The following is a 20257-nucleotide window of genomic DNA, read 5'->3' as shown; positions in this document are numbered from 1 at the left end:
TACAGTTGTTGTTTGTGTTCGTGGCTACTCAGATACCTTTGTTAAAGTTAGACTGCGTTAAGTTGCTTAACAAAGAGAAATGTGTCTGGTGGGTTTCAACAAATACGAGTCCTGCTGCGAAACCATGCTGGCCTCGGATGGCTGTAGCAAATGCATCCGTTGTCTGGGCGAGACCCACGTACCCCAAAAATGTCCTCACTCTTCTAAGCTCATGGCTAGAGCACGAAAGGACGGATATGAGACTAAAAATGATTTTGTTCGACAAAGCCCTTCATCCTGAAACAACTGCATCATCTCCTCTGGAGGTGCCACAAAAACGGGAAGGCAACCTGTCTAACTTCCTTGGGTCAGAAGAGGAAGCAAGTATCACCTATTCGATCCTTGCCTGTATTGCCCACAGGCAGGATGAGTGAGGCACAGGCCTGGGGCACACTTGCTGCCAAAGGAACCAAGAGACCCGGAGGGCAAAAGATGCTGCCGGTAACTCAGCTTGCCAAGGATGCAGCACCAAAGACCCTGCAGGTGCCTAAGCACCCGATACTGGAAACAACGGCACAGAGAATGGAATCGGAACTCCTGGTGCTGACTACCCATGTGGCATGGGCACTGAGCATGGTTCAGCCGGAACTGATATCTGCACCGAAACCCGCTGCACTGGAGAATAACACAAGCCACATCAACACCAACCCACCTATTCCAAGAACAGAGAAAAGCAAGCTCCAAGACTTGGCACTGAAGCCCACCACTGGACCTGCTTGTCGCACCAGTCTCTTCCAGCTCTCCTCCTGAAACACACATGCTTGAGTGGCCAACAACACCGCCATCACCCTTTCTGAGACTGCCATCTCTGCTCACGCGGTGCTGCCCCCTTCCCGGCTCAGGCATCCTTCACCTGAATCCCAGCACTCATGAGCTCCATACATGCCCTTACAGAGCGCCTCCACCTATGTCCACGTCTTCTAGGAGATCTCTCTCCTCCTGTCACCACGGATACAGGTGATGCTCATGCTCCAGGTCCTCATCACCAAGGCCATGCTCTTGCCATTAGGTACACTCATACCACAGTGAGGACTACGATCAACATTGGCACTACTCAAGGTCCAAGGACAGATCCCCACATCCATGTCAATCATACAGACATTCCTCATCCCCCCGGTCAGGAGGAAACATTTCTCCCCACCGAGGGAAGGCACAGAGCTGGTTATACACCCTCCCGCAGAACACCTTGGGGATTGCGAACAAGGGATATCAGAGGAACAAACAGAAGCATATCAAACAGATGCTTCTTCGTCCTCCCTGGATGAGGTGGTCGTCCCAGGAGGTATCACCCCCCAGACAACCTCAGACAGTTCCAGGAGTTGTTCAAAAGAGTAGCGCAGTCCCAGGACATACAAGTGGCAGAGATGCAAGAGAAACAACCTAGCCTGCTTAAAAATCTGATACCTCCCACATTGTCAAAGATTGCCATCCCGTGGGATGAGGCTATCATGGAGGCTGCCATCAACATCTGGGAAACCCTAGCCTCTGTTCTGCCGACCAATAAAAGGATGGATAAAGAGTACTTTGTCCAATCAAAGGGAATGGAATTTCTCTTCAACCACCCCCAACCAAATTCCCTTGTCTTAGAGTCCTCTCAACAGAGGTCGAAGACACCACAGTACAAGGCCACAGTGTCTGACAAAGATGCCAAGAGACTGGACTTATTTGGGCTAAAGGTATACTCATCCTCCACCCTCCTACGCATGGCCAACTACACCGCCCACCTTTCCAACCATAATTTCAACAATTATACTAAACTTACATCACTCGTGGACTATTTCCCAGAGGACAAGAAGCCGATCCTGAAAGCAATAGTTCAGGAAGGATATGCGGCTTCACACAGGAGAGTCCAAATCACGTTGGATGTGGTAGACACAGCAGCATGCTCCACGGCCACTACAGTGGTGGTGAGGCCAGTGTGCTGGCTGCAAACATCCAGCATTCCGAAGGAGCTGCAAACTAAAGTCGAAGACCTTCCCTTCAATAAGGAAAAACTGGTCGCAGGAACCACAGACTTGGTCCTCCATTCCAGCAAGGATTTGAGAACAATGCTCAGAATGCTGGTCATGTACATTCACCCGTACAAGAGGAAAAGATACTAACTGTATCAATGACACTACACTTATCAACCACAGCACCCGCAATACCCACGGGGGTTATGACCAGGGGCGTCAGCAACATCAGACAGCCTAGATGGTCCCTAGCAAGGCCACAACTCTGCACCGCAGGCAGCCAGACAGCAAGTTTGATTGCCATGTCGAGGACCGCAACCCCTCATCCATCACTCCATGCCAGCAACTGCCCCAGGCTGTTTCACCATTGGCTCAGGCCATTCTACCACCAGTGAGGGAGTATCATTACAGACAAATGGGTACTAGAAATCATTGCTACAGGAGACACCATCCCATTCCGCTCTCTACCACCACCAAAACCCCCTACGCAGTCCCTCTTCAGGGACCACCTCACAAGATTCTGTTGATCCAAGAGGTCAATCCATCTCATGTCTATGAGTGGTGGAGAGAGTCCCAAACAAGTTCTAGGAGAAAGGATTTTATTCCTGATACTTCCTCACAGAGAAGACATCAGGACGCTGGAGACAGATCCTAGATCTAAGGGCCCTCAACCCATATCTCCGCAAGCAGCATTTCAAAATGACCACTCTTGCCTCTGTAGTTACAGCACTGGACGATGGAGACTGGTTTGCAGCCCTTGACTTAACAGGATGCGCACTTCCACATAACCATTCACCCCACTAGACGATGGAGACTGGTTTGCAGCCCTTGACTTAACAGGATGCGCACTTCCACATATCCATTCACTCCATGCACAGACACTTCCTATGCATCACTGTGGGTACACAGAACTTGCAGTACAAAGTTATGCCCTTCAGCCTCTCTTTAGTGCCCAGGGTCTTTGCCAAGATACTCGCAGTAGGGTCGGCCTACCTACACCATCAGATGTATTTATCTTCCCATACCTGGACGACTGCCTCTTGAAAGGCACATCGCGAGCAGACGTGTTACTCATGATAGACATTACTACAAAAACATTCCACTTGCTGGGCCTTATCAACTTCCAAAAATCAACGACTGAATCCACGCAGGACATACAGTTCATAGGAGCACGTCTCGACTCCATCACAGCAAGAGTGTACCTGCCTACCATATGCTTTCAGGCTATCCAGTCTCTGATACAGGTATTGTTACGCAGCCCCACGGTACAAGTATTAACTTGCCTTCAACTGTTGGGTCACATGGCTGCCACCACATCTGTGGTGCAGAACGCCAGACTGCACTTTCTGGCAACCATATACGTGCCAACAATACACACCACACTCAAAAGAATATCACCTTCAGCAGAGAAACACAAGTCCCTAAAATGGTGGATGAACCCCAAGAATTTATCGGGGACTTCCTTTTACCAGCACAAACCATGATTTTTCTCATGACGGATGCCTCCCACGTGGGCTGGGGGGGCGCACTTGGGGAACAAGTCAGTGCAAGGACAGTGGTCCCCCACGGAGACAGTAATGCACATAAACATACTGGAACTGCAGGCAGTGTTAAATGCATGCAGGCACTTCCTCCAGTACCTATGACACCAGATAGTTGGGGTCAACACAGACAACATCTCCATGATGTACTGTATCAACGGACAGGGTGGGGCCAGATCCCGCACACTATGCACAGAGGCTGTAAGTTTGTGGAACTGGTGCATTGCAAACAACATCACTCTAAGAGCCTCATATTTACTGGGTGCCAGCAACGTGAAGGCAGAACAGCTGAGCAAACACTTCACTCCGAACCACAAATGGGAAATCCCACCCAACTTGCTTCATCGCATATTCAGTACATGGGGGTTCCAACGGATAGACTTGTTTGTGACCTGCGACAACAAGAAATGCCCTCAGTACTGCTCCAGAGCGGGCATTGGCCGGGGCTCACTAGGTGACGCCTTCCTTCTATCATGGAAGGGCCCCTTACTGTATGCATTCCCTCCTACAGTACTTATTCACAAGGTTCTGGAAAAGGCAAGGAAGGAGAGGACACACTTGATGCTTGTAGCCCCTGCATGGGAATGGCAACACTGGTTTCCTCTGCTACAATGCATGTCGTGTTGCTGTTAGCCGGTGGCCAGGTAACGTGCGGTGAGGTACCAACTATGCCCTTGTTACCATCCGAGTCTTTAACTGCCAGAGCGCGGAGCTCCGTGCAGCGGACAGCCCGGGCCAGGCTGACGGATGCCCCTGGGTCCTAAACACCCCAATTTTTTACTGCTACAGCAGGGAGCTCCTAGCACTCTCACCTATAGCCAGGCTGTGGTAACCAAATGGTTAAAGTTCATTTTCTTGTGCCAGCTGTGTTGCAGTGACAAAGAGTAACAGCAGTCAGGCTCAGATCTTAACTAGTTACAAGTTTATTTAAGCTACAGTTATAAGCGTGCAGTCACAAAAGGCTATTGTCTACTTCCTATATGCTAGCAGAGTACAGGTGTTAACAGGTTACGTTACAATCCAATACAAAGATATCTGTTACCATTTAACACAATGATATCTTAATACATCATCTAGTTACAGAGCTCTAATTCTTTATCTGTGTACACCAAAAAGGAGAGCTTAATGTGGGTGTATCTTACTCTCCTTGCGTCTCTCGATACCTGTGTAGCCAAGCCAGGATCGGTCACTCAATTCCACGGAAAGACGAATACGAGGTTGGGCGTCCCCAGTTGCGGACCTCGGGAGGCAATCACCTGACCCGACCAGCAGGTAGTTGGTGGGAATGCACTCAGAGTCAGAGTGCTGCTGGTCCCATCTTTATACCCCTTGGGTCACGTATCCTCTTTCTTATCTGTGGTGCCAGATCGTAGTGGTCTGTCTTTTGTGACTCCAGTTTTTACAAGGGCAATTCTTACTTAATTTGTACTTGTAAGACAGGAGATAAGCAATTTGGGAGTACCGGACATTCTTTTACAAGGGCAGAGATTTCTCTTCTGGGATGGCTATGTGGGCGCATCAATGCCAGCTGGGGTAATTTCCTGAGGTCCCCCCGTTAACGGTTAGCCTGCTAGCCCTCTACCTATGTTTTCTGTTTTTCAGGGTCACAATGAGCCAGCACATCTGGGCCTCTTTAGGAAGGCATCAAAGACTGTGCTGTTGAACTGCTGTTCAGTGCCCTGTGTGCTCTGAGGCACCTTATAGGGGAGGCAAAAGCTGGTCTGTAGTGGGGAGATTTTGTCTGGCTACAGTTGCCAGCCACTCCCCCTCCTCCCCCCAACAGTACCAGACCTTCTCACACAGAGCCAGGGACTGTTGAGGCACCCGTAGTCTGATACTATGCCTCAAGGCATGGCTAATCCCTGGCTCGATGCTCTAGAGGACTTATGCTCACAGAGGGCTAAAGAGGTCTTAGAAGGTAGTTGATGGGCCTCTATCCATAAGACTTACGTGTACAAGTGGAAGCATTTTATCTCCTGGTCCAAACAACTGAACCCTCTGGAGGTACCGGTTCCCACGATCTTAGACTACTTACTGGATCTAAAGCAAGGGGGGCTCTCCTTACTGTCTTTAAAGGTCCACCTAGCAGCTGTATCAGCTTTCCGCCACACAGTGGAGGGGTTAGTTATCTTCGCCCATCCCCTTGCAACGCGGTTCCTGGAAGGCCTCACCAACTTATACCGTCCCCAGAAACCAATAGCACCCTCATGGAGTTCAGATCTGGTCTTGGACACACAGTTGAGGCCACCTTTCGAATCCTTAGCCACCGTCTCTCTTCACCTGCTTACCTTAACAACGACTTTCCTTCTTGCTATCCCATCTGCCTGCAGAGTGAGCGAGCTGGCTGTGGTAATGGTGACCCTGCCCTACACGTTTTTCTCCAAAGAGGTGGTAATATTATGCCTACACCTTGCCTTTCTCCCAAAAGTCTCTTCAGAGTTCCACATCAATGAACCAATAACTCTGCCATGCTTCTACCCCAAACTGCATAACTCCAATGAGGAAGTGCGTCTTCATGCACTGGATGTGAGAAGGGCAGTGGCTTTCTATATAGACAGAACCAAACCTTTCTGAAAGACAGACAGGCTGCTTGTGTCCCTTGCCCCCAGATCAAAAGGGGAAGGACTGTCCTCGCAAAGAATTTCGAATAACATCACATCCTGTATAAAGATGTGCTACGATCTACATAAGACCCCTCTGCTGACTCAGCCCAAGGCTCATTCTACCACAGCACTGGCAACCTCCACAGCTTTCCTCAGAGGAGTCTCCCTGAAGGACATTTGCAGAGCAGCAACATGGTTGTCATACGACACGTTCACCAAACGCTATTCATCTGCTGAAAGAGGATGCACGCCTACTGACAGCAGTCCTCTTGGGGCAAGCTACACATAATCCGTACCCGCTTCCATGTTTTGGGGCCACTGCTGGGTAATCACCTGATGTGGAGCACCCACAGGGACCACTCTAAGAAGAAAGAAGTTACTCACTTGTGTAGTAACGATGGTTCTTCAAGATGTGTCCCCGTGGGTGCTCCACTACCCATCCATTGCTCCCTGCTTCAGAATTCTGCTGTATGTCTTCATAGGGGTCTGAGGCAGTTGTCGAGGAACTGGCGTGGACTGGCTCACTCACGTGATCGAAAATGCGCGAAGTACCGGCGCGCATCTGAGCATGCGCGATCCAATGAGACACAGCTTGGAAATCTCCGATCTGCAGCCCCAGGGCGAGCCCGACACCTGATGTGGAGCACCCACGGGGGTACATCTCGAAGAACCATCACTATTACACAGGTGAGTAACTTCTCTATCCCAAAGTGACCACTTTAAGGTCAAAACGGGAGTCAAGCAAAGCTGCATTATTGCCCCATTGCAGTTCTGCATCTGCATCACCATGACCCTTCACCTCATTGATGGCAAGCTTCCAGATTGTGTGAAGATGGTCGGTCTGTCTGTAGAATGAACAAGAAGCTTTTAAAGTCTCAGGAGACTGAAGGCTATAAAAGCAAGACCTCCACAACCTTGATCATGGAGCTCAAGTACGTGGGTGACAATATGGTTGTTGCTGTTTCTCCCACAGCCCTTCAGACTAGCGTAAGTGCCTTTGCTGAAGCACATGAGAATCTCAGCCTCACACTGAACATGAAAAAGAACAAAGATGCTCCACCAACCTTCACCAACAGGACAGTCTCCTCATGCACCTTCTATTGAAGTCAATGGAGAACTGCTGAAAAATGTGGAGCACTTCCCATACCGTGGAAGCTGTCTTTTCACTTAAGTCAATATTGATGTGGAAATCCAGCTTCATCTGAGCTGTGCAAGCTTCTGAGACAGTCTTTGAGAACCGGGACATTTATCCCAAGACAAAGCTCCTTGTATACCATGCCGTGGTTGTTCCAATGCTACTATATGCATGTGAAACCTGGACAACATATGGCAAATAACATAGAGATTGTAGCTGTTGTTTCACGCATTGTTAAAATACCTTTCTTTCAGAGGAATACAAAGCCTCTGCTCTTGCTGAGATATAAACTTTTCAAACCAAATACTGTGAAATTGACTGTTTTTAAGTCAAATGCTGTGAAATCAAGTCAAGCTAGCACCAATCCCATGCAGATATGTCATCTAAACTGTTCCATGGTGCAGATTTCGACTGATCAAAGATGAGGCTCTGTATGAGGGTACTCTGTCTGTAAAAGGGAGAAATTACTAATGTATCAAGGAAAATATAAAGGAAAAAAATGAATTCCAAACAGTCTAATTGATGAAAGATATACTTAACTAATTCTTTTAATGATGGCACACTTAAAACCCCTCTGTAGCACACAGTTTGGGAAGCTCTGCTATAGGTTGTAATGTGTTCAGATGCAGATGGACAAAGTCTAGTAGTGTTGTATTCTTTGAGTGTATGTCCTTGTGGCTGCTCCACCATAGGATGCCCGTGTGCCTGTGTGCTCTTGACCAGAAATTATCTGTGAGCTCGCACCCTCATGCTTCTATATGAGGGCAGAGAGAGAACAAGCTGTGGATCGGTCACCCCATCAATTCCTTCTCACATGCCTGCAGCCTGACAGGGCATTCAGCGTCTGTTGTTTTCACAGCTTCCTGCCTTTCACTTACTAGGCATTTCTTCTCATTTCTTTTTCTTTTTTAGTTATTTAAATTTGTTGTTCTTTGGTGTTTCGGCACAATTTTGTGTTTAAAAAGGGGTTCCCTTCCCATTTATCTTCTTGTACCTTTGCTTTAATATTCTGATGTTCAGGGTTATGCTGAAGACACCAGCTTTCTGTCTTCTGTCAGAGCTGTTGCAAGTTCTTTCTCCCTGGCAATAGACCTTCCAGTTTTTGATGGCTTGGAGACTCAAATGCACTATCAAAATGCCAGGTCTGCACAGGACTCAAAAGCAGCTCTTGGAAGGATATGCTAGGTTGAAGCTCCTCCTGATGGAGTGTTCCCTAGCTCCAGTGTGGGGTGCTTCCTCTTTGCCCCCATACATCAGTTTCGATTACTCCAGTGATGGAGACCAAACAATAATCCCCAGATGAAGACTTGGAAGAGATTCTTCTTTTTCTTTTCTCTTAGGCAATCTAAGGAAAGTGGTTGGTTGCCCCTCAGATCTGACTACTGAGGACCATACCTCCTTCAAAGAGTACTGCTGAATCTCCAGCTGAAAATGATACTGAGGCTTTAGTACAGGTTAAACATCTCTAATTTGGCATACTCTAGTCCAGCAACATTGGTTATCCGGCATGATTTTAGTTAGACTACCACTTACCATGGGTGTGGCCAAGTTTCCCATGGTCCCTTAAAGTTTTACCATAACCAGTCCAGGTGCTGTGTTCTATGCTGTTTAATTTTAATTTACACCTAAATGTCTTGTAAGAGCCCAGTAAGCAGTGGAAGAGTTGGTAATGCTTCTAGACAATATTGACTTCCCATGGTTTGGCAAATTCTCTCGTCTGGCACCAGTCAGGTCCCGAGGGTGCCAGACTAGAGTTTCAACCTGTACTGCCTAAAAAGCCAGGATCAGATATTTACCAGGCAGCACCAAATTACTACCTCAAGACTACCTGATGCATCTAGGCACCAGGGTGAACTTCTACGTGAACTTTAGTAACAAAGAGGAAGCCATGCTAGTCTATACACTATCAAAACAAAAAGCAGTCAATTAGCACTTTAAAGACTAGCAAAATGGTTTATTAGGTGAGCTTTCGTGGGCCAGACCCACTTCTTCAGACCATAGCCGGACTAGAACAGACTCAATATTTAAGGCATAGAGAACCAAAAACAGTAAGCAAGGAGGACAAATCAGAAAAAGATAATCAAGGTGAGCAAATCAGAGAGTGGAGGGGTTGGGGGGGAAGGTCAAGAATTAGATTGAGCCAAGTATTCAGACAAGCCCCTCCATAGTGACTCAGATAGTTCCCATCACGATTTAAACCATGTGTTAATGTGCCAAATTTGAATATAAAAGCCAGCTCAGATGTTTCTCTTTCCAAAACGCAACCTGTCCTTAATCAGGATGCCACACTCCAGAAGGCCCTGGGTGACATGCCTGTTCTCTCCTACAGACAACCTTCCAACCTCATGAGGATCCTCACTAACAGCCACAGTCTATACCCCAGGAATACCAGTCCTGGAACCTTTCCCTGCAACAAAGCCCGCTGCCAGCTTTGTCCACATATCTTCTCTGGAAATACCATCACTGGACCTAACCAGGTTACTCTCAGAATCACGGGCACTTTCTCATGCTCCTCTACTAACATCATATATGCCAACAATGCCCAGATGCTTTGTATATTGGACAGACTTTTAACTTCCTTAGACAAAGGGTCAATGGGCACAAAACAGACATCCAAACACTCCAGATCCACAAACCAGTTAGTCAACATTTTAATGGAATGGGGCATTCGGTCAATGACCTAAAGGTATGTGTGTTACTGAAAAGGAATTATCGCACCGTTTTGGAAAGAGAAACATCTGAGCTGGCTTTTATATTCAAATTTGGCACATTAACACATGGTTTAAATCGTGATGAGAACTTTCTGAGTCACTATGGAGGGGCTTGTCTGCATACTTGGCTCAATCTAATTCTTGACCTTCCCCCCACCCCTCCACTCTCTGATTTGCTGACCTTGATTATCTTTTTCTGATTTGTCCTCCTTGCTTACTGTTTTTGGTTCTCTATGCCTTAAATATTGAGTCTGTTCTGGTCTGGCTATGGTCTGAAGAAGTGGGTCTGTCCCACGAAAGCTCACCTAATAAACCGTTTTGCTAGCCTTTAAGTGCTACTTGACTGCTTTTTGTTTTGATAGTGAACATGAGTGTCATCCTCATTTCAGAGCCATGAAGAGCAGCCCAAGTGACACCAGACTTGCTCAGATGTCTTCATCACATGATGTCAAGTGTCGGAGGGGTAGCCGTGTTAGTCTGGATCTGTAACAGCAACGAAGGGTCTTGTGGCACCTTATAGACTAACGGAAAAGTTTTGAGCATGAGCTTTCATGAGCACAGACTCACTGTATCATCTGAAGAAGTGAGTCTGTGCTCACGAAAGCTCACACTCAAAACTTTTCTGTTAGTCTGTAAGGTGCCACAGGACCCTTCGTTACTGTTTCATCACGAGTGATTTGAGCCTAGACACAACATTCAGAGAGGCCAACTCCTGATGGTCAGTGATTTCCTATCGATTTCCTGTTCTAGGCCTCAGTACCAGCTGCTTCAGGCTACCATAGTTCTTCATCATTCTGGATTTCTTTCCTGGAGACTATTGTGTCACAGGAACTGAAGTCTGCTCTTGTACAAAGCTCCACAGGACCTGCTTCCCCAATAGTGCTTCCATATCTGTGGTTTTGAACCCCTCTTCATCAGATCAGGATTGGATTCCCTACCATTTGTACTAACACCAGTACTAGAATCTCCCTCTTCAGCCAGGAGGAGGATGTTGTTTCCAACTCTGAAGTATCAGTACAGGAATCTGCTTTGATTCTGTACCATCCTACGCCTCTAAGCTCTTATGCCATAGGGGGGCTTCGTGCCATACTGAAGCCATTGGACCCTTCTGCTTGGCCCCCAAGCTCTCACTGTGGAGGGAGATTAGGACAGTCTTGCTGGGAGGAACCAGCCCAACTCCTGGGGAACATGCAGAGCAGTGGGGACTAGCTGCAGAGCCCTCCCCTGTTGCCTCCTGCCCCTGCAGCTTCATTTCCCACAACACTTGGGTGGCACAGTTGCTGCCAGCCTCAGTGCTCTGGGCAGTGTGTTCAGGGGCAGTATTCCCCAATTTTATCCATCCATGTGAGGAATACACTTTTTGTGTACTGGGACATCTGTGGATGCATGCCATCAGTAGAAATGCCGGCTGTGGGTGCTCCACTAGTCAGCTGGGTGGCACCTGAATCTCTCCTGAGTGGCCACCCAAGTGCACAGGTTTCAGGGAACAGTGGTCAAGGGGTTGGGTACTGGGGAAGTTGTGGTACATCTCCAGTGGTAGTTGTAGATCAGTACCACGTTTTCTCACAGACCATCTTCCAGAAGGATGTGCACCCTTGATGCTGAAAGTTGCAAGATGAGTGAGCATCACAGACTGAGGAAACCTCACTCCCATCCGCCAAGTCCTGTACCTTTCTGTTGCTAATGCCATCTCTGCTCTCATATGCTGATGACTTCATGGTCTTCCAAGACCTAATGAAACACAAAGTGGAATGTCTTTAGTTCCTGTTAGAAGAGATCAGGATTCTCAGCACTCCCAGCTAGACATAAAATATCACCCACATCTGACTCAGGAAGCATGACCCTACCAGTCAGTGATGCTATACTATTTCCTGCATGAACATTATGGCAAACACTTGCCCCTATTGCTCCTGTCTGCAAGAGGATAGGAAAAAATGTTATATTCCAGCCAAGGGAATGGAATAATTCCTTACAATAATTCTAGTTCTGTGGTAGTAAATGCAGTTAATACAAGAAATTGGAAGGCTGGTTCCAGACCTCCTCTTGCTGACAAAATGTCCAAACACACCTCCTGGGAAGAAACCTCTGTCTGTTCTTAGCTTTTCAGTTTTGAATTGCTTATTACCAGGCATTAATGGCAAAATTAAATTTTAACAATTAAAATTTAGTACACTTTATTGAGTATCTCCCACAAGATCAAAACGAATGACTTCAAACTTTGGTTATGGAGAGGCATTCAGTAGCTAGTCTCCCTGTAAGTAGCACTAGACATTGCTGACAGTGCCTTTGGATCTCTAGCTATTGCTGTGATTATGCAGCCAGCTTCTGGTCTCCTGCAAGAGGTAGAAGATACCACTGAAGGCCTTCTCTTTCAAGGTCCCATGCTCTTCAATATGGATAGAGCTTCTTCACGCCACACCCTTAAAGATTCAGAGACAGTGCTGTGGTCACTGGGAATTTATGTTCCTGCAATAAAAAATGCTTTAGCAGTTGTTGAATAGCTCAGTTTTCCAGGCCATTTCGGTACTAACCACGCCAGATCTATTTGTGAAATTTTAGAACCTTCCAAGAAGAGATTCAAACCTCAGAAATGGGGACTGTTCCCTCTCTACAACAGCACAGTCCAGCGCGCCCCCCCCCCCCCCCCCAAGAGAAAGTTTTGGCACTTTGGTCAAATGCATTGGTCATGCCTTTTCTCTAATCCTGTGGTGTTCAACCATATGGTCCCACAACCTCCCTTTGCAGGGATGGACTCTTCCACTTCCTACCTCCCTGGTAGCACGTCATCTTGGACAAATGAATGTTAGGGTTGGTCAGTGACAGTTATTCCATTCACTTTCATGCTTTTTTCCCTTCCCCAGCCCCATTCTAATGGAAGGCTCCAACTGTTTTCTATTTCCAAAGAAATGCAGAATGTAGACTAATCCTTGAGCTTGGAAATGTGCACATCTGCATTTTCTCATAGCATATCAGGATGGTGACACTAGCCCTGCAGGTCCATCCCTAGATCCATATTTCATAGAACTGGAAGGGACCTTCAGAGGTCATGGAGTCCAGTCCCCTGCACTCACAGCAGGACCTGTTACCATCCCTGACAGATATTTTTGTAATCTGTTTGACCCAGGTCCCTCAAGGATTGAGCTCACAATCCTGGGTTTAACAGGCCAACTCTCAAACCACTGAGCTATCCCTTCCCCCAGATCTGGGAGACCTATTCTCCTGTAGATGAAGAATTGTTCTCCTGAATCTAGGAATGGAACTAACTAACCACAAGCAATTTGTATAGTTAATCATCTCATCCACAAACATTTCCTCTGCTTTGTAGGAAGCTCAGATTAGTACTGGGACAGAATCCTGCCATTCAGTCTCTTGATGGTGCCATGTATCTTTACAAAAGTTCTCTCATTCATAATGGCTTAGCTTTCTCAGTAAGTCGTCAGTGTTCCCATATCTGGATAACTGGCTCTTTAGCAGTGGTCAGCTCTGTTGTCAGCAACCTCCAGTATACGAGTTCTTTCAGTCGGTGGGTCTCTGTGTCCATTTGAAGAAGCCTACAGCAACGCTGGTCAAAAGGATAGACACAGAGCAGGTCTGGACTCCCTTTTTGCCAAAGTCTTCCTGATGGAGAGATTCTTAGAGCATTTCCCCCTCCGTGTTTGTCATAGCTTCTGCGAGACTACATTTCACCTGCCTTCAGATGTGGCTGTGGTTTTGTGTACAGTCAAAAATCATCACAGTTTCTCAAAGTTCTCTCTGGTGGTAGGTCTGCAAAGGAGCCCCATTCTTTTGTACTTCAGCCTCAATATGTGCATCCCTTTGTGATGGAGGACTCACTTCCAGTGGGTGGCACCTAAGGGCACCATGTGTCAGCTGGCAGGGTGGAGTAAGATCCCAGTCTTTGTGCTGTGGAACTGGTGCATTTCCTATCGGATCAAAATCTAATTAATCTAGCAGGTCTTCAGAATTGGACTGCAGACTCCCTGAACAGGAACTTCCATCTGGACCACAAAAGGGAACACGGTGGCTGTCTCCAACGGTATATGTCAAACCTGGGGTCTCCTAGAAAAGGTCTCTTTGCTACCCCAATCAACACAATGTCACTTTCTGATCTCCAAAGGAGAATACTGTTGGGATACGCACTGATAATACAGTGGCCTCATATCCTGTGATTTACTTCACTGCTACCTTTGATTTTTTTCAAGATCTTGTTCAAACTGCAGCAGGAGGAAGTGAGGACCAACCTTATAGCACTGTCTTGGCCAAGACAAATGTAGTAGCTGAACTGCTCTCGATGCCTCTCCAACTTCCGCACAGGAGGAATGTCCTGTCCTAGAATTTATGGACCTTCATTCCCACCCCTATCCCCCAATCCAGTCCCTCAGTGGGTCTGAGATGGTTCTTTAGCATGGAGTAGATCTGTTCTGTCTATCAGGAGACATACTACTTGCAAAACTTACTTTTTGGAAACATTTTGGAAACATTTCCCTTCCTGGCACTCTTCACTCTCCCCGAACATCAGACACTCTACTGTACAAGATCCTACACTACCTGTTGGATTTGAAGACGCAGGATCAGTGAGTTAGCTCAGCCAAAGAACATTTGGTGCTGTCAAAGCCTTCTGCTCATTTCCTGCCAGGATCGGATTCCTTAAGGGCGCTCATCACTTATTTCCTCCTATTTAGAACCCTCTCTCTCAAAGGCATCTAAATTTAATTCTTGATGCCCCTTGGAAGCCCTCTTCAAACTGATGGCTACCTGCTCTTTGGAATATCACGTTAATCAGGAAACCCATCTAACAGTGTTCTGTTTAAAACCTCATGTCTTGAGGGAGGAAACTAGCCTATATTCAGTAAAACCTTTCATATCTGGCAGTCCCATGACTGGGAGGTCGGTGGATATTCAAGTATTCTAAATAATAGAGGTTTACCTAGCAATTCATAACACTAAAGAAGAACAAAATTAAACAAAAATATATGCAGAGTACTTTATTTACCAACAACAGTAGTACTGCACACTGTAAGCCTACACTGTATTTGCTCTATTTACTTTTACTAAGCTGTACTTAAGGAAAACATATCTAAAATTTACTTTTAGTTAAAATGCCAGTTATTTCAGAGTTTTGGGCGATAGGCAGATATGAAAGAGTTTACCGTACACTTGGTCAGATGTTCTGAAATGTCACTGCACTGTGAACACCTTCTGACAACAAAAATTATTGAACAACCCAAAAAGGGAGGCCCCCACCCAGTGCCCCACTGCCATGGGCAGGGCCCCATAACCTGATCTTTGTTGCCCAGGGCTGAAGCCAAAGCCTGAGCCCCACTGCAGAGATCTGCAGCTCTCAAGCTTTGGCCCCAGGCAGTGGAGCCAGGTTTTGGTTTTGGCTCTGGCTCCTGCTCTGAGCCATGGCAAGTCTGATGCTAGTCTTGGAAACCCCATCCAAACTGGATTACAACCCAATTTGCGGTTCTGACCAACGATTTGAAAACTGGGTGGACTAGATATGAGGAGGACTTATTGCCTTCTGTCTTTACAGTTGTAAATCTTCATCAGTTCTCCCAGACTGAATCTTTTATGCAGGGGATGAAGGCATAGCCAGTTTTTTTCCTCTCTCTCTTACGTGAATCTCAACTTGCATCTGAACATGCTATGAGACTGTTGGAATGACAGCACATTTCACTAGCACCTAGACCATGTGTGTAGTCCTTCTGAAAACATCTCTGTAGCACATACCTTCAGTCAGGTCTGTAACAATGCTGCCTCACCTGCTTCTAGAACTGAAACAAGAATCAATGCAGCTCTCTGAGCTGTTGTGCACCTGGTTCCTTTGCACTCTGTACCACATTAGTATACTGTTGGGAAGTCTCTCACAGGGGAGCTTGTATAGTGACTTAGAATGCGAAAGAACGAAGTGGTTATTTTACAGTACAGTAACTTGAATTGTTAGAGCTATTTTGCCACCATGGGCTCCATCTATTGCTCTCCTTCCCTCTGCTGTGGAGTTTCTGGCTTTGTGCTTGAGAGAGAACTGAGGGGTGGCAGGTCTGCACTTCCATATTTGACTTCATATGGAAGCATAAGGAACTGCTCTGCACAGGCCCATGGGTGCTGCTTTAGAATCGCCAGCTGAGAACACAAAGCTGCTTACGTGTGTTATGATGGGACAAAGCATCTCAAAACTCAAGTTAGTATAAAAGCAAAGATTCTAGTCTGAGTCATGGGAGATTTAACCATGCATATTGCTTTAACTGAAATCCAGGCAAAAGGGCATAGGAAGAATTTTTTTATTTCAATAAGGTTTGCCAATGTATCCATTGCCTATAGATAGAATAGAATTGCTCTTCTAACACTTCAAAAAATTATGCACATTAAATTCCATGAGCAGAGATTGGATTAGAGCAGAAGTTTCCCTGAATTTCATTTAGGGATTCTTGTTGTCCTAATGTTCACATTCTGAGAAGTCTTCAGATGCTGCAGTGATCAGCACCAATACAGAAATTAGCTTAACTTTTTCATGTAGACAGTATAACTTGGATTTAAGGGATTTTATGCAATGGTTATATAATTCTTTTGTCTCCTGTGATTAAAGGACAATATAACTCTTGATGTACTGTATGTAAAATATGATGACCTGGATGGACACAATGCTCCAGAGTTTCAAAGAAATGTATTAGAATGATGGTCTTAAGAATAATCTTACGAACTTCAGTGGGTTCATTAAAATGTTTTTTCTTCACCATTATTTTAAAGATATTTGCCAGATAGAACTGTTGTAATGGTTTGTGTATCCTTTTGCCTCATTTGCACATGTTAATCATGAAAATTTTCCCCTATTGTTTTGGTGCTTGACACCTCTTAGGGGTTTGGATCTGTTTCCATTGGAGAGGTAATATGTTGACTTTTTTTAAATGTATCCTCAACACTGGCACTACAGCCCTGGTCAGGGTTTAAAGAACATCCAGATGTTTAAAATAATTTATCAGTGTTCTTGTCACTGAGCCAAATTCTCAACTGTGCCCAATAAATGATGGTGTAGCTGAAGAGTGGTCACAGAGGAGTCACTTGTGGTTTCAGTCTAGGACAGGTTCATTGTCTGTTAGATTTTCTGGCACAGTTTAGAGCTACCTCTGGCTACCAAAAGCCCCTGTGAGGCCTCTTTGTAAGCTGGACATCACTGAAGTGCAGGCATGCTCTCGCTGCACTTAGATACTAGGGTCTGAGGAGAGTGAGAAATTGACAGGCTGTGCCCATGAGGCTTATGGTTGCAGTGTGCTATAATGGATTGGTAGGGAAGGGCATAGCAGATAATTCAGTTTGCTATGTTTACAATCCAAAGACATTCCCCCCAAATTAAAAACAAACTTCTGTAGCTGTGTCACCTTAATGTTTAATGAATCTGTTCATAACAGTTGAAACACTGTCTTTTATTGAAAGCTATTTGATACAGTTAAAACAGTTGTCCTAATTTGTCTCTGTAGCACGTCAAAGCTGCCAAATGATCTGCTTGATTTGCAGCCCACCTTTCATCCATCTGTACATCCTACATCCACTGGGCCACAAGTAGGAGGTACATGGGGAGGTAAGAATTCTAATTGAGATCATACTTGTAATTGCTGTGTAGCTACTCTCCTTCAGTGATATTCTTCATAATTTAGACTATCCTTTATGCTAAAATCAGGATATTCGCTGAAATACTTAAAATGAACCCAACGAGGGCAAAACTAAGTGCTATAGGAGATCGAAGGAGCAAACAGACCCGTGTGCAAACTAGAGCCAGGGTTCTCATATCACATTGCAGTGCAACCTCCTTCTGACAAAAAAAATTACTGAATAACCCTGGAAGAGGGCGTTGGGGGGGCATCAAAGCATAAGCCAGCCTGAGACCAGCTATTCCAGTTAAGGGGCAGGAGAAGAAACCCCAAGGGCTTCAGACCCGGGCAGGAGTCTGTAAACTAGCCCTTCCGCCCAGAGGTGAAACAACCAGCCTTGGGTAGCAGGGCCTAAGCAAGTCTAACATGAGCCCTTGCAGACCGATTAAAATGGGGGCACAGCCCACTTTGGGATCATGGTTCACACTTTGAGGACCACTGAAATTAGAGAGATGCAGATCATGTAGTCTTGTGTAGGGTTTTTGTAAAGGGCTTTAAAATCAAAGGGATCTATTGGTAAAATAATTTAGTTGAACAAATTAAATGTCAGTATTGTAATACTTAAATGTTCAGTGCATCCGACAATCCAGGGATTGCAAAACTGGTTTGTCCACAGTTGGGAGGCATCTTCCAACTGCTTCTCGACTTTATTGGCACCAAACATCCCAATTTAAGAGACATTCGGTTTTGAGCACTGAATTTAAAAATGGATGAATTTGATATAGTGCAGAAAAGATCAATAAAAGTTATTTAAAATATTTGAAACTAACATTTCTGATAAAAGCTTGAGTTGGGCACCTTCTCCAGAGAGCGAAGACTGAAAGTGTGGCCTACAACTATGTAATACTAGAATGCCAGTTAGGTAGGGAATGTAAATCACAAAGGCACAGGCTTAGAGTGCAACAGAGAATTTTGGATGAATACTAACAAGATGTTTAACTAAAGAACAGTTAGGAAATAGAAGAAACTGCATGAGTGTGTTTGACAACTTTGACTCAATCTGAAGAAGTGAGAGTTAACCACACATCATTACCTAATAAATAAATTTGTTAATCTTTAAGGTTCTACTGGACTGCCTGTTTTTTGTGAAACTAATGAAGATTAGAGTTGATCTCTCTCAGGTTTGGTTTAAGAATAGTAAAATTAACAGTCACATTTTATGAGGTGGTCTAGGTGACCCACTAGAGGTCTTTTTCTGATGTTGATTATGTTATAAACCTATGTACATCCATTTTTTTCTTCTAGGTAGCCAAAAGCATTCCACAATGCAATTAAATAGATTAAACCATTTTCCTTCATGATTACTTAGATATCAGATCTTGAGCAAAATGATATAATCATATTTAAATATTTCTTGGTTTGCCACAGACTTTCATGTTACTTTGTCTATTCTTTGAGTTGTCTAGGATTTTGCATATCATAGTGAAACATGTACATGACGTAGAAACTCACCATTTGGAGTTGAGTATCAGGAGAAAACTAGAAACATCAGGAAGTGGTGTATTTTATATCTGTTCATAAAGATATTGGATTTAGTACAGTTGTGTGATAATAGGTCACATTGCATTTCCAGTTTTTGTACACATACAACCATCTGATAAATGCATAATTTACTTTTCTAAATGATTCCTAAGTGCTAAACTCTCACTTAAACTTGAGAAAAGAACTTGGTTTCAAACCAGGGGTTGGAACACTTTACATAAATACTTTTGGATTAATGAAAATACAGGCATAGGAATTGTTTTCTGTTGTTTCTTTAACAAGATGAAATCACTCATCTTATCTCATTCATTTTGTGAGCTTCAGGCTGTTTCAACTAATTTTCCTACCAGCAAGAGTAATTTCTCATAAGAGACAGACATACTGTGTGTTACTTGCTATTCCCTGTAGGCATGTATGTGTGCACATTATGTATAACCTTGCTAATTAACATTTCCTGTGCAGGGAAGCTTTACATAGAATTCCAGGTAATACATGGTGGATCTGCTACTGAATAGATGTTGTATCTTAAGTTTTTAAGATTTCAGGTTTGACAAGGACTTCTAAAAGCTTTTCTTCACTCTCCAGTGCTGTACCAACTTACGTGGTGGTTTCAAAAATAGGATAATTTGAGTAGAAAACACTGGTGAACAAAGTACCTTTCTCAGACAATTTGATGGCGGGTCTCTCAATCTATATTTTGAAATTCAGATGCCTAGGATGAGTCAGAGTATAGAAATGGGGGGAAAAATCCATTAGCTGATGTTGGTCTCCTTGGGTCTTGTATGACTTTTTAGTACTTATGGGTAGTCCAATTTTAAATGTCACTGGCAAAAGAGATTAATATTGCTTCATCACAAATACCATGGCATAAACTAATATCTCACCATTTTAGCATTCCTGAAATTTAGCCTAAATTTCTCTTCCGGTAAGAGCCCCTTAGTAATAGTTGTTGGCTGGTAGGTGAGCATGGAGAATGTGAGTAGCCCCGTGTGTTGAAAAGCACAGGTTGGACTAAGTGTGTAAGGTTCTATCTGCATAGGTGTGAACACCTATTTAAATACTTGTGCAGATATATCAGTAGTTGCAATGGTTTCAGGGTTGGCTGGTGCTAAATTTTTAGATTATAGTTCAGAAAATTATGCTTT

General features: G+C 44.9%; 1 protein-coding gene across 7 annotated transcripts in view; it reads left to right on the top strand.

The window, feature by feature from the left end:
* The window catches only part of PICALM (phosphatidylinositol binding clathrin assembly protein), a 171876-nt gene that overhangs the window by 105239 nt on the left and 46380 nt on the right, over positions 1-20257 (top strand). For all 7 annotated transcript variants that reach the window (XM_074983701.1, XM_074983739.1, XM_074983709.1 and 4 more), the window contains one exon: positions 17460-17560. In XM_074983701.1, the coding sequence (XP_074839802.1) occupies positions 17460-17560 (101 nt within the window). The remainder of the gene's footprint in view (positions 1-17459; positions 17561-20257) is intronic.

The sequence above is a fragment of the Carettochelys insculpta genome, chromosome 1, assembly GCF_033958435.1.
Source record: "Carettochelys insculpta isolate YL-2023 chromosome 1, ASM3395843v1, whole genome shotgun sequence".
NCBI classification, from domain to species: domain Eukaryota; kingdom Metazoa; phylum Chordata; order Testudines; family Carettochelyidae; genus Carettochelys; species Carettochelys insculpta.
The sequence above is the reverse complement of the archived record's forward strand: the minus strand, read 5'-3'. Positions and strand labels throughout refer to the sequence as shown.